The 13,241-nt window shown below is 38.1% G+C and overlaps 1 protein-coding gene across 1 annotated transcript; it reads left to right on the forward strand.

Moving 5' to 3' along the window:
* Positions 1–10,849: 10,849 nt before the first annotated feature.
* On the forward strand, positions 10,850–11,558 carry LOC110585121 (14-3-3 protein beta/alpha-like). Its single transcript, XM_044916679.1, has one exon. The coding sequence runs from the start codon at positions 10,850–10,852 to the stop codon at positions 11,507–11,509; it is 660 nt and encodes a 219-aa protein (XP_044772614.1). The 3' UTR covers positions 11,510–11,558.
* Positions 11,559–13,241: the final 1,683 nt, after the last annotated feature.

Genomic DNA, 13,241 nt, shown 5'->3' on the forward strand with positions numbered 1-13,241 from the left:
TGACTCCAAATCCATTTGATTAATTCATTTTTGCTTCCAAAACTGGCTCCAAGGATGTTGAACTCTGTCATGGCTTCAAGTTCCTTACAGAGCCCTAATAAGAATGAATTAAAATAATTCAGTTCTACAAGCTGACCCAGTTCCATATCTGTCTTTATAAAAGTCCCAGGAAGACGGATCACATACAGAACACAATGGTAGTGAAGCTAAGTAGATGGTGAAACTAAGTTATTTTTAAAATTGTCTTCAGCTAATTATAAAAAATCTGGGGGAAGAATGTATTTCCTTGCTTTGAAGATCAGAATTTCTATTGTAAAAAAATATGGTTGATCTACTGACTTGCATAACATTAAAATCCTCATCAGAGTTTTTCTATCTGGGTTTACCTAAAACTCCAGGTATAAAGAATACCATAACATGTGGCCCTCCCCTAAGGAGACTGCAGTTTTCACTGAGAAAAATAAAGGGTTAAAGAATTACCAACAACTGACAGACCATCTAAGATCAGTACATCTCACTAGGGAATTTCTTGGTCTATTCTGAGCAGATTTTAATTCATGACTTGGTAAAATTCTTTTAATCCGTTTATCAAAGCAGAAGAATGAAAGATCACTGAATTTATTTTTAAACTATAGAGGAAGCCTCCCATATCCGTTATCTTATTTGAGTTTGCTTTTGCCTCCAAAATGGACATTAATATTATATTCTCACAGAAAACTACAGAGCGTTATATTAGAGCCAGAATGTAACAGAAGTATAATAGTTACATGGAAATGTAACTGAAGGGGTTGAAGACACAGTCACAGGATGTATGTGATGATAAGGTGAAGTTAGCAAAAATAACAGCAGCAGAGAAAATTCAAATATACCTTTAAATGTGTACTTATATTATGACATCTTTTTGTTGGATAACTAACAACTGACTCCCATCCAATTGTGCTTGAGGTGGTTTAGTTGTAGTAACTTGCTGAAGTCGTAAAGCAAGACCATGGTGATGATGGGAACAGATTGTTCTAAGTCCCACAAAAAGATTCTGCCCACTAAACTATCATTAACATTGCTTTGAAAAGTGATATGTAAGAGTTTGACGTCACTAGGTTTCCTGCATTGCTAGTTATTTTGTTACATATTCTCTCATCTTTTACATAAGTTTTCCTATCAAAAAGACTTTTAGTATATCTATATTGATTTAATGCTATATATTTTATCCTTAACATTTGTTTGATAAACCAAGAAGAAAAATATTTAAACACATAGTTTTGAGGATTGTATAAGCTCAACACATTTATTTTCACAAGTGGAGAGATTGACATCCAGAAAGATGTTAGATCCAAAATCATACTGCCAATAAGAGAGCTCTCTGCCACGAAGATATAGGACTCCTGGAATCCAGACCCACACTTTTTCCATCATCACTCCTGTTCTTCCCCTTTATTTGATATAAAAAGCCTCTTTCCTGTAGCTCTGATAAAACACTACCAGCTATATGTTGCTTTGAAACTAGAGTTTTTGTTTCGTTTGGCCTTTGCATTGTTTTTAATGACCCCCAAATGCTCAGGGCCAGATTGGCTTCATGGGCATTTCTTTCTTACTGTTAGTGCACCTATATTCCACGAAGAAAGGTGTAAATGTCTATGTAACCCTGTTCTCTAACAAAGTCCCACATTTTCCCCTGGTTTCTGTTTTGTCAGTCTGTAATATAGTGGTCCATCCCTGCAATGTGGTGGACCGTCATCAAAAGGCTAAAGAGAAGGTCAAAGGTGAACAAATCCAAAGGAGTCCATATTAAAGGTAATGTGCACACATCTTAACTGGCATTCAAGGTTCTTAATAACCTATTCCTACTGGGCCTATCCAGGTTTGCCTTCTGTTAGATATAAGGGACTCTTTGCTCCTATTGGAACAAATATTTTCAGTATTTTCTCTGGTCAGTTAGTATATACTTTTCAGTAGTGCGCTCCCACCCCTGCTTCATCCATTATGGTTACAACCATGAATATCCTTACTCATTTCATTTCACACTTGAATCCAGCAATTTATACATGGTCTCACCTTGTCTATATGCTTCCCTGACTCACTCATCCACGTTTATTTCTTCTAACTCTGCAATTCTTAACCACTTTTTTTCTTAGCACTGCACTCTGAGACTTAGAACATTTTATATCTGATACTCACCTCTGTTTACAACTAGTTTCTAAAGTCTTTGAAAACAGGCTTGTGCTTGTGTGTTATTTGATTTCTCCTTAGGTAGAGCTGTGGGGTTAGGACTATTCAGATATGGCTCTTCCCCTTTTGGGCACATGGTAGGATTATACTTCCTCGATCCCTTTAAAGTCAGGCACAACCTTATGACGTCCTTTGGAAAACAGAATGTGAGAGAAGCGATGTATGTCACTTCTCGGTGTAAGTTTTAAGAGCCAGTGTATGGTTCACCTTATTCCCAACCCCTGCCATGATATCATGGCAGCAGATATGAAGATAGAATCTCCATCAGCTTGGACCCTTGAATGGCTATGATGGTAGAGTTTACTGTTGATCTATGATGAAAATGTACTCTGAGTGAGAAATAAATAGTCCTTTTAACATGGCACTAAGATTTGGGCATTCTTTGTTTCTGCAGCATAACCTATGACATCCTATCTGATTAAGCATCCTAGGTAAGTGTCATACCTATAGTGGATATCCAATAAATAGTTATGCTGTGGGAGCACCTGGCTGGTGTAGTCGGTTGGGCCTCCAGCCCTTGATTTTGGCTCAAGTCTGATCTCGGGGTTGTGAGATCAAGCCCCGCATCTGGCTCCACACTCAGAGAGGAGTCTGCTTGAGTTTCTCTCTCCCTCTCCCTCTTCCCCTCCCGACTGTTCTCTCTCTTTAATATAAATAAATCTAAAAAAAATATTTGTGGTGTGAAGAATGAAAAGAATCAAACTAGACAGCCAACTAGACACTGTAACTTATAATTAATTTTGGAAAATTCCAGTGACAACCAGTACGCATAACCAGGGATACCAATGAGAAAGTAAAAACAGTGAAAAGGAGATTTTTGTACTGACATAAAAAATAAAGCTTAACAAATTCCTTTAACTCTGATTGACCTCAGAAGTACTGACAAAGTCTGGAACAGCCTGAAGTTGCAAATATTTGATGTCTCAATTCCTGGAATATTCATTTCTAAGGCCAGTTAGGAAATGGAGAGGAGGTAAGAAAAGAAAAAGAAAGGAAAATCTGGAAAAATGGATGTTTTATAGAGTTGGCTGACTGTGTGAGTGAATGAACTGAACAGGGATTAAAAAAATTATTATTTTGAACGCATGTGAGACATGCTTACCCATTATACATGTATGTATTATATGCATTTAATACCTATACATGTTATATGCAGAAACATGACAGAAAGCAAAAGAGGCAAGTTGGCATGTGTTTTATGAAAATTATTGCTTTCAGAAAGATGGCTGAACAAAAAAAAGTAAGATTTCAGTTATTCAGACAATTCATCCCAAACCTGTAAGTAGCACCACTATGACAAGTTTTGCCTTACTTGCAGGCATCTACAGTTTACATGTTTTTTTCAAATAAGCTGTGTGTGCTTGTATAAGTGTAAATCATGGCAAGGTCCTTAAAAATAACAAAAAACACTGCAATATCCTTTCAGTTCTCTGCATTTCCATTATATAATTCACACAGTTTTATTCCAAAACTATTGGTTGCCAACTTATTCTGTACAAAGTAGTGTTCTAAAGCAATCCTTAAAATTTAATGTGCATAATAATTAGGAGGGAATTCTTGTTAAAATGCAAATTCAGGGACCCCAGGGTTTTGAGTTCAAGTCCCATATCGGGCTCCACACGGGGTGTGGAGCCTACTTAAAAAACAAACAAATAAAACAAAACAAATAAATAAAACGCAGATTCATAACCAATGGACTAAGATTCTGCATTTCTAACAAATACCAAAGTGATATCAATGAAACTGGTAGGGACCACCCTTAAACCCAAAGCAAAGCTTTGAGTAGCAAGGTTTTAAGTAAAGTCTCTCAGGTCACCATTGGTGGCCATTGGTTTGAGAGGTCAGAGCTCACTGGAGACAGTAGCCACCACCTGAGTGCCCCATCAGAAGAACCTCAAAGGGAGGCACCACATGGTCATCTCATGTCCAGCAGTCATGAATTTGTCCCAACTCATTGAGCCTAGCCAAAGAGAAAATCTATTTGAACAGTTAGCTAAGCGCTCTTCTCTGCTCATCGTGAATATGGGACTTATTGAACTGATGAATATGTGTTCCTGATATCCATGGAGAAAAATGGGCAGCTTCCCATTAAGGAAGAGGAAGCAAAGAAACCCAATGAGGACTCCACAGGAATAGAGAACCAAGTGGCACCATTGAGTGCTGTCCTCACATATGGAAGATTCTTAAGCTCATTTGCAGCAGATACGCTCTTGCCACAGTAACCTGGTTAGCTGAATGATGACTGCTTCAAAGATATATATATATATTCTGCAAATTAGAGCTTCTTTGTTATTCTGAAACTGAAAAGTTTGAACATTCCCATTATAACAAGATATTACAACATTATGTTTATTGATGAAAATAAGAACAATCTGATGGCTACTATAAATATATTTCTTGTGTACAAATTTTTTATCTTTTTTTTTCTAAAAAAGTTACTCATTGATGCTATTAAGAATTTGAAAATATCGGGGCGCCTGGGTGGCTAATTGGGGCACCTGGGTGGCTAAGTCATTAAGCATCTGCCTTCAGCTCAGGTGTGATCCCAGGGTCCTGGGATTGAGCCCCACATCGGGCTCCCTGCTCGGCGGGAAGCCTGCTTCTCCCTCTCCCACTCCCCCTGCTTGTGTTCCTGCTCTTGCTATCTCACTGTCAAATAAATAAATAAAATCTTAAAAAAAAAATTTGAAAATATCATCATTAAAAACTCATCAGACATTATGCTCTTATTTTAAGCACAAAGCTTAATAGAAGATAGTATATTCATAAATGCCAGATCATATTTCATATTAAAATTTTGTAAAGGTTTTATTTAAAAATGTTATACAAGTTTAATATTTAATGTGATCCCTAGTATTTGTATCCTATTTGTCTTATTATAATTATATACTGAATATAATATTTTTTTGTTAAGCCGTATATCAAGATGCTAAATCTCCTTCAATTTACACAAATTATTTTTTATTTTATTTTTTATTATTTCCATGTGTCCTACAATGTCAAAAGATTGGAAAGCAACGTTATTGGAGCTAGAGCAGTGAATGAGACAAAGTCCCTGTTTTCTTAAAGCTTTCATTCGTATGGAAGGAAAAGAAAATAAATGCTTAAACAAGAAAAATATCAGTGAGTTATAACTGTTACAAAGAAATATTTAATAGGTTGTTTTATTAGGCAGTAATGGGGTGGCTTCTTTCAGCGTGTGATCATAAAGATCTCTGCTAGGAGGTGACACTTAAAGTGGGATCTGAAGGCTAGAGAGAAGACAGCCATATGATGATCAAAGGGATGGGCATTAGGGCAGAGGGAATAATAAGTTTCAAGACCCTGGAAAAATAACTTGGCTTGTCAAAGGAAAAGAAAGGTCAATGTGGTTGCAACATTGTAGGCAAAAAGGAAGCAGAAGAGATGAACTTGGGGAGATCTGCAGGGTCACACTATGTGAGGGCCACAGCAAGGAACTTATTCTGAGCATGACAAGAAACTATTGAAGGCTTTTATTGGGGATGTGGCAGCATAGAGCTGGTGTTAAATGCATGGCCTCTGGAGTTGACCAGCCTGGGTGCAGATCCAAGCTCTGCTATTTCCCAGCTATGTGATATGGGTAATTTATTTTACTTCTCTGTGCCTCAGTTTCTTCATTATAAAACATAGGTGACAATCTCAATAAAGTATGTAGGTTTGTTGTGAGAATTAAATTGAGTTATTATTTGTAGAGATGATAATAGCATAATATACTGTGAATATTAAATTGTGTTTTGTCAGATAGTCATTATCTTGAATTTTTAAATAGCCTTCCCTAATCCAACCCTATATTTGAGATTTTCCAGGAGCCAAGCCTGTATTTTTCAATGAAACTCTCTAATCCTATAACTGAATACTTATAAACTTTGATTCTATTTTGCCTTGCCATTGGCTCCTCTCTGTATAAAAATATATTTGCAAGAAATTAAATTTTAATAACTTTTTGAAAACAATGTGAATAGGGAAATAATTTATATCCTTTTCTAAATTATATCCCTTTCTAAAAATATGTTAACTTTCTAGGATTTCACCATCATTGGTAAAGATTTTTGCGTGGACTTTCATTTTGGATCCAAATGAATATGGTAAATATTAAATCATCACTTAACATTTTTTTTCTGCATCAAAATAAGTTATTTTTGAAGAAAAACATCTTGCTTATTCACAGCTGCTTATATAGTCATATAAATGGAGTAGAGGTAAATTATATACTAAGTTTAGCCTTGGTTAGAGATTCTGATTGTACTTAGAAAAGAATATAGGAAAAGAGGTAGAATGAACAGGATGAGAATTCAGGAGCCTGTGTTCTATTCTTAGCTGTTAAAATAAGATATATCTCACAAAGTTTCAGAATCATGGTTGGCTTCAGTTTTTCATCTGTAAACTGAGAAACTAGAATAACATTATCATCCCTACTTTACAGAGGAGGAATTTGAGGCAAGATAAGTTTAAGTAATCTTCCCAATGTCACAAAGCTATTAAATATAGAAAGGGAGGGTCTTGCTTTCATTTTTAGAAGGATTCTGTTTGATAAACTGATGCTGCTGTCTATTTTACATTTCTCATTTTTCTCCAGTATTATACAATTTTCAGTGAAGAATTTTTCAGTAAGGCATTACATTTATGAAAATTTAGGAAATTTAGGAAATTTCTCACATGAAATACACCTATGAATTTACCCTAGCAGTTTCTTGATTTAAACAAACAAAAACATTTTAAAAGTTATAAAATCACTCTCCTGTTGAAAGGAGAGAGCATAAGCAAGCTATAAAAAGCCTTCTAAATTTTTCTAGTAGTACTAGAGTTCTGCAGAGGTACAGTTTATTTATTATTATTATTTTTAAAGATTTTATTTATTTATTTGACACAGAGAGACACAGCGAGAGAGGGAACACAAGCAGGGGGAGTGGGAGAGGGAGAAGCAGGCGTCCTGCTGAGCGGGGAGCCCGATGCGAGGCTCGATCCCAGGACCCTGGGACCATGACCCGAGCAGAAGGCAGACGCCAAACGACTGAGCCACCCAGGCGCCCCTGCAGAGGTACAGTTTAAATAGTATTGGAAACATGTAAAAAAGTAATACTGGAAACATGTAGGTTAAATTTCACTTTATATATGTGGGAATTGATGTATGATAGGAAGAAGCAGTTTCAGCGAAACGTAATTTGAGTTTTTAACCACAATTGATGGTTGAAACAAAGTACAAAGGAATCCACTTATCTTCCTTGAATATATAAGAAATTCTAGCTTAAGGCTATATTTATATCAGAACAATGATCTAAGCTTAGTGCATTGGTGTAAATTTAGTTTCCAGCTAAAGGTTAACTTCTGATATGATAGGAACAAACAAGCACAGATTTCTTTCTTTTCACTTGACCGAGTCTGGGTTGTACCTTATAGTGATGGTGGTAGTGTGAGTGCCAGTGGGTGGGGATGGGAGTGGAAGAAGTTAGTCATCAAGAATGCAGACCCTCAGCTGTGTAGGTAGTGCCCTCTGCTGGTCACTAATCATGTGAGTCAAGACTCTCTTTGGAAAAGGAAGTTGAAAAAAAAAAAATTATCCTTATTGCCCTAAAATAAACATTCAATTCTAGACTGGGTATTAAATTTATTTTTCTAAGTCTCAGTTATAATATTAAAGGAATCAGGGGTCTTTTATTTGTAATACCTAAGTCAGTTTATCACATGATTTTGACTATGGCTAACATGAAGATTTATAGCATAATTTTAAAAATTTGGTATGTGGAAATACAACTTTCTAAAAAATAATTTTTTGAATAGCAGAAAATATAATGATGCATTTCCTTTAACTATCCACTTCTCATAGGGATGTTTAAAAATTTTAAATTGTTATTCTACTCATATTAAATGCTTATAATAATTTAATTTAAACACACAGTTTGCATATACCTCTACTGGGGAAAAAAATCTGGTTTTCCACATATGTTACTGTAAGTCTTACATGGGAACAAAGCAAAGGTCAAGGAAACTAAACCGAGATTGGTTGAGTAAGGCTTATCATAGTATGGAGAAGAGCTTCTTCAATGCCTCCTGCCTCAGTCAGAATCAGTCTGGGCACTGGACCAGTATTGAGGTGGTAGGTGAGTAACAAGTAGCTCAAACTGTGGGGTTCAGGTAATAGTTCTAATGAATCTGATATCTATACCTGGAATCCACTCTTTTTGAATTGCTCTGATTTCCTCTTAAGGAAACCAGGGGCAAGGCTTCTGAACTCCAGTTTTTTACAGAGGAGAGTTGATAAGAATGTTCTCCCTTTACTTATTATAGGTCCAAATCATGTGTAACTTAGACATCTTGCGTTAAAGACCAGACAGCAGGATAATCCATCCTGGCCCTGTACCACTTGAGGAAAGTATTACCTTTTATTGCCTTTAGAGTAATCATAGAAGTTAACATTGATCATAATGCATATATTGAAGCTAGAAAAGGAGAGAGCAAGGATTAGTCACTCACAGTGCCTTACGAATGACAGATCTTAGTGAATATTGTCCATTTCTCCAGTGTGCATACATAACCACTATTTCAACTGTTAAAGAGACTTCCAGTCACACACTGGAGGGAAAAAAAAGCCAGAGCAATGTCAAGTAGAATAATTAGAGAGAAACAGCACACTAGACTCTGTTCTGACCACAAGTCCCTGGATATGGCTGCCATTGACGTGAGTGAATGAGATTCATGCCAGGAGAAACAAAGTCGGGCTCAGAGAGATGCCTTAACACCAGTTAGCAGAGTAGTAGGGGAGTCAGTCATTCATTCAGTCAACATTTTCCTTCACTTAGAGTGTAAAATCGGAATTAGATAGTGTTGATTTTTTTTTTTTAAGAAAGCAATGAACAAGGAGAAGCTGTGATTTCCATCCCCCTAAAACCAGGGATACGACAGGGGTCTAGCTACATACTGTGTGGTACAAATGTGTGTGTAAATATATTTGGGAGTATGGTGACAAACACATGTGTAGCAGAAACACATAAACTCATGAGCAATGTGTCCTTCAGAAAATCTTTGGGCTTCATTTTCTTTTCTGTAAAAAGAAGGGATTTAGGCTAGTTAAATGTAATGTTTCTTATAGGTCTAAAATTCTATGAGTCTGTATATTCAGCCAGTTTTACTTGCATATAAAAATGTTTTGGAAGAAAGATTGAGAAATTTTGGAACTGGCAGAATGATGAAAATCAGCGAAATCTCCCTCAAGGAAGTTTAATGAGGAAATGGGTCTTGTTTGTGTAGATGCTTATCTAAATTTGGCACCTAATATGTGAGTTATCTTCTGATAACTGAGAGAAATGTTTTCCTTAAATTATTTTTTTTTTCTGAGTTGGAAAAGCCTTACATAGAATTTTGAAAGAGAGAAGCTGGGTTTGAGAGGATTGGGGTGGGTATGACTAGTAAGGGAAATCACAGGGTTTAGAATTTTAGAGTGGGAAGGTCACTTGAGATTAATGAATGCAGTTTTCAACCCAAGCACAAATCCTGTCCTGAAAGTTTGTTTTGTTTTGTTTTGTTTTTTACATTTTTTAATTTTATTATGTTATGTTAATCACCATACATTACATCATTAGTTTTTGATGTAGTGTTCCACGATTCATCGTTTGCGTATAACTCCCAGTGCTCCATTCAATACTTGCCCTCTTTAATACCCATCACCAGGCTAACCCATCCCCCCACACCCCTCCCCTCTAGAACCCTCAGTTTGTTTCTCAGAGTCCATGGTCTCTCATGGTTCATCTCCCCCTCCGATTTCCCCCCCCTTCTTTTTTCCCTTCCTCCTTTTTTTTTTTTTTTTTTTTTTTTAAACATATAATGTATTATTTGTTTCAGAGGTACAGGTCTGTGATTGTCCTAAAGAGTTTTAATAAGTTTTAGGGGCAATACATGCACAAAGTGGGATAATGTCATAGATATTAAGTATTTGAACATGAGTCAGAGTTAGCCAGATAAATAAACGTGAAAAAGAAACTCTAGAGGGAACACCATGACCAAAGGTGAAAGGATATAAAAAAATCATGGGGGTGAGGAGACATTACAGGCATCTCCCTTTTATGAAAGCATTAATTGTGAGATAGGGAATAGTGGCAAATGTTACTGGAAAAATAGTATTTGTGTCATGTTTTGTGTTGAGCCAGGAATCTTAGGATTTATCCCATTACTAGTAAGGGTTTTAAACAAACTAGTTTTAAACAAACAAGCTAGTTTAAACACACTAGATTTACATTTTCAGTAGAGCAACCCAGGTACGACATGGAGAATGTATTTGAAGGGGGCAGGACTAGAAGCAGGCTCTTTCATAGAGGTTATTAGAGCTAGGATCTAGGGTAGAGTAGAAGTAATAGGGGGGAGGGAGGAAATCAGGAATAGAAATTTTTGGAAAATCAAATCAGCAATTTTGTTTAATTGCTTGCTTTTCAAAAATAGTAGACAAGAGGCGGAAGTGGAGCTGCCGCCGCCGCCGCCGCCGCCTGAGGAGTGGGCTTGGGAGGGACGCGGTCACCGCGCTCCGTCCGAGCTTCGCTCACAAGCGTCTCTGCGTCCTGTTGCTCTCCCCCCGGGAACGACCGTGGATAAAAGTGAGCTGGTACGGCAAGCCATGGCTGCGGCCTCGGAACAGGGGCACGAACTCTCCAGTGAGGAGAGAAATCTGCTCTCCGTCGCCTACAAGGACGTGGTGGGCGCCCGCCGCTCTTCGTGGCGCGTCATCGCCAGCATTGAGCAGAAAACCGGGAGGACTGAGAAGCAGCAGCAGCTGGGCAGAGAGCACCGGGAGAAGACAGAGGCCGAACTGCAGGATATCTGCAATGATGTTCAGGAGCTGTTGGACAAACATCTTATTCCCAGTGCTACACAACCAGAAAGCAAGGTGTTCTACTTGAAAATGAAAGGAGATTATTTTAGATATCTTTCTGAGGTGGCATCTGGAGGTAATAAACAAAGCACGGTGTCGAACTCCCAGCAGGCTTCCCAGGAAGCATTTGAAATTAGCAAGAAAGAAATGCAGCCTGCACACCCAGTTCGACTTGGCCTGGCACTGAATTTCTCAGTCTTCTACTACGAGATTCTAAATTCTCCTGAAAAGGCTTGCAGCCTGGCAAAAACGGCCTTTGATGAAGCGATTGCTGAATTGGATACACTGAATGAAGGGTCTTACAAAGACAGCACCCTGATCATGCAGTTGCTTAGGGACCATCTCACACTGTGCACGTCGGAAAACCAGGGAGATGAAAGAGATGCTGGGGAGGGAGAGAACTAATGTCTGTTGTGCTTCGTGATCTGTTCAATGTCACTCTACCCTCCACATATATCCCTTTGTGCGATTAAAAAAAAAAAAAAAAAAAAGAGTCCTACGTCGACTTTCAATTTTTCACAGCCTCAGCCTAGCAAAATGGTTCATGGGATAAACAGCTGGTGTTTGTATCTAAAACTCAGATTGGTCACATAAATGCCACGGCATTCTGAAATTTTGATTTTGATTGACATTGATAGGATTACTGTGTGTTGAATTTTTTTTAAACTGAACACTGTGATTATGGGGTTTTGTAACTTAGCAGAACTCTTACTGGTAGAAAAACTAGACCTGAATTATGTGTAACTTTTTGGAAAGTTTAATCTGATATCAAACTAGTCACTGAAATAACAGTTCCATGGTAAAGTTGTACAGAAAGTTATAGAGATTATATTGGGACGTGGAGTGAGACACCTGTCCTGTGACATTCAAGTGTGACAGCAGCTCACAGTAGTTCTGCCTGTTTTTTGGGGATTAGACACTTGGCCAGTTTGGGCTGTTGCCACTCGAAAGTTCATGACTGCAGATGTCCACAGTGTCTTCCTCTGAGTAAACTCGAAGCCTGAAATGGAAACTCTTTGTGGCAGTTAATTGGGTTTTGACACCATGAAAAGGTCCAGTGTTCCTAGAACATGTGACTGACACCCCTTTCCCACAGCCATCTGACTGATTTGCAACTTGTACTCCAGTAGTGGAATCTGTTTTCCTTGTAACCAGGACCTGAAGAAGAAAAAAGCCGTGTATCTCGTGAATGGCCTTATCTGTTTCCTGGGTAATACCTTTAAGAGTCATGTTCTGCAGAGATTGCCTTTCACTTAAGAAGTACTCAGTCTTTGGGTGCTTCCTAGCTTGGGGCTTTTAAAATTTTGAAATCAAACATTCTTCCCACTGTCCTTTTTGACTGTTGACTTGGTTTTTCTTTTCCCTAAGTTTCTGTCCTGTTTCCTCACATTTTTTTCTTTTTGAATTCTGTCGTGGTCTTCTGTTCTTTGTTTAATACTGTTTGGGCAGGGTGGGGGCCTGAAGGGGGTGAGCAAAGATGGCGAGCACTTTGGTCAGCAGACCTCTCTTCAGAGAGTTGCGAAGAGCTTCCAGCACACAGCTCTGGCTTCCTCCGGTTCTCAGCATGCTTGTTGCTCTTCAGTCAGACCGAGATTGAATTTAAAAAGTGTTTTTAAATACCCATGATTTCTCCCTGTGTTGCAGCCAGCCCTGATAACGCTTGTTAGTACCTGTCACCAGATCTCCCAAGTGTGCTCCTCCAGCCAAGTTCACAGACCTGTTTGAACAAGACCCTATAATGCAGGGAAGTTGCATGAACAACGCAGTGGGGAGAGTCCAGAATAGCCAGGCCTACCAGTCTCACCGTACCCCCTCTCCCTTGAACATTCCACGTAGCTGTAGTGTCCACCTGTTTGTCCATCTGCTGAAATGAGAAAAGAAACATTCATGCACTGATTTAAAACCAAAAAAAAAGAAAAAAGAAAAAAAATCCCTCCCCCCTTTCTAGCTGAACAAAAATGTGCAGTTAATACTTGGCGCTTGAAAATGCAGTAGTGAATGTGGAACGAGCCTGTCTGTACCTCTGGTAGCTCTTTCTTGCTTCCGTTTTTCCTTACCAGTATTCTGCCTCACGTTTGCTTCTGTGACGGTCAAGCACTCCTGTGGTTGTGAAAATAGTATAGCCAAAAAAAAAAGA

Source organism: Neomonachus schauinslandi, chromosome 7, assembly GCF_002201575.2.
Source record: "Neomonachus schauinslandi chromosome 7, ASM220157v2, whole genome shotgun sequence".
NCBI classification, from domain to species: domain Eukaryota; kingdom Metazoa; phylum Chordata; class Mammalia; order Carnivora; family Phocidae; genus Neomonachus; species Neomonachus schauinslandi.

Bases quoted from the DNA above. Each gene is read 5' to 3' on its own strand.
- LOC110585121 (XM_044916679.1), top strand. From the start codon at position 10,850: ATGGCTGCGGCCTCGGAACAGGGGCACGAACTCTCCAGTGAGGAGAGA.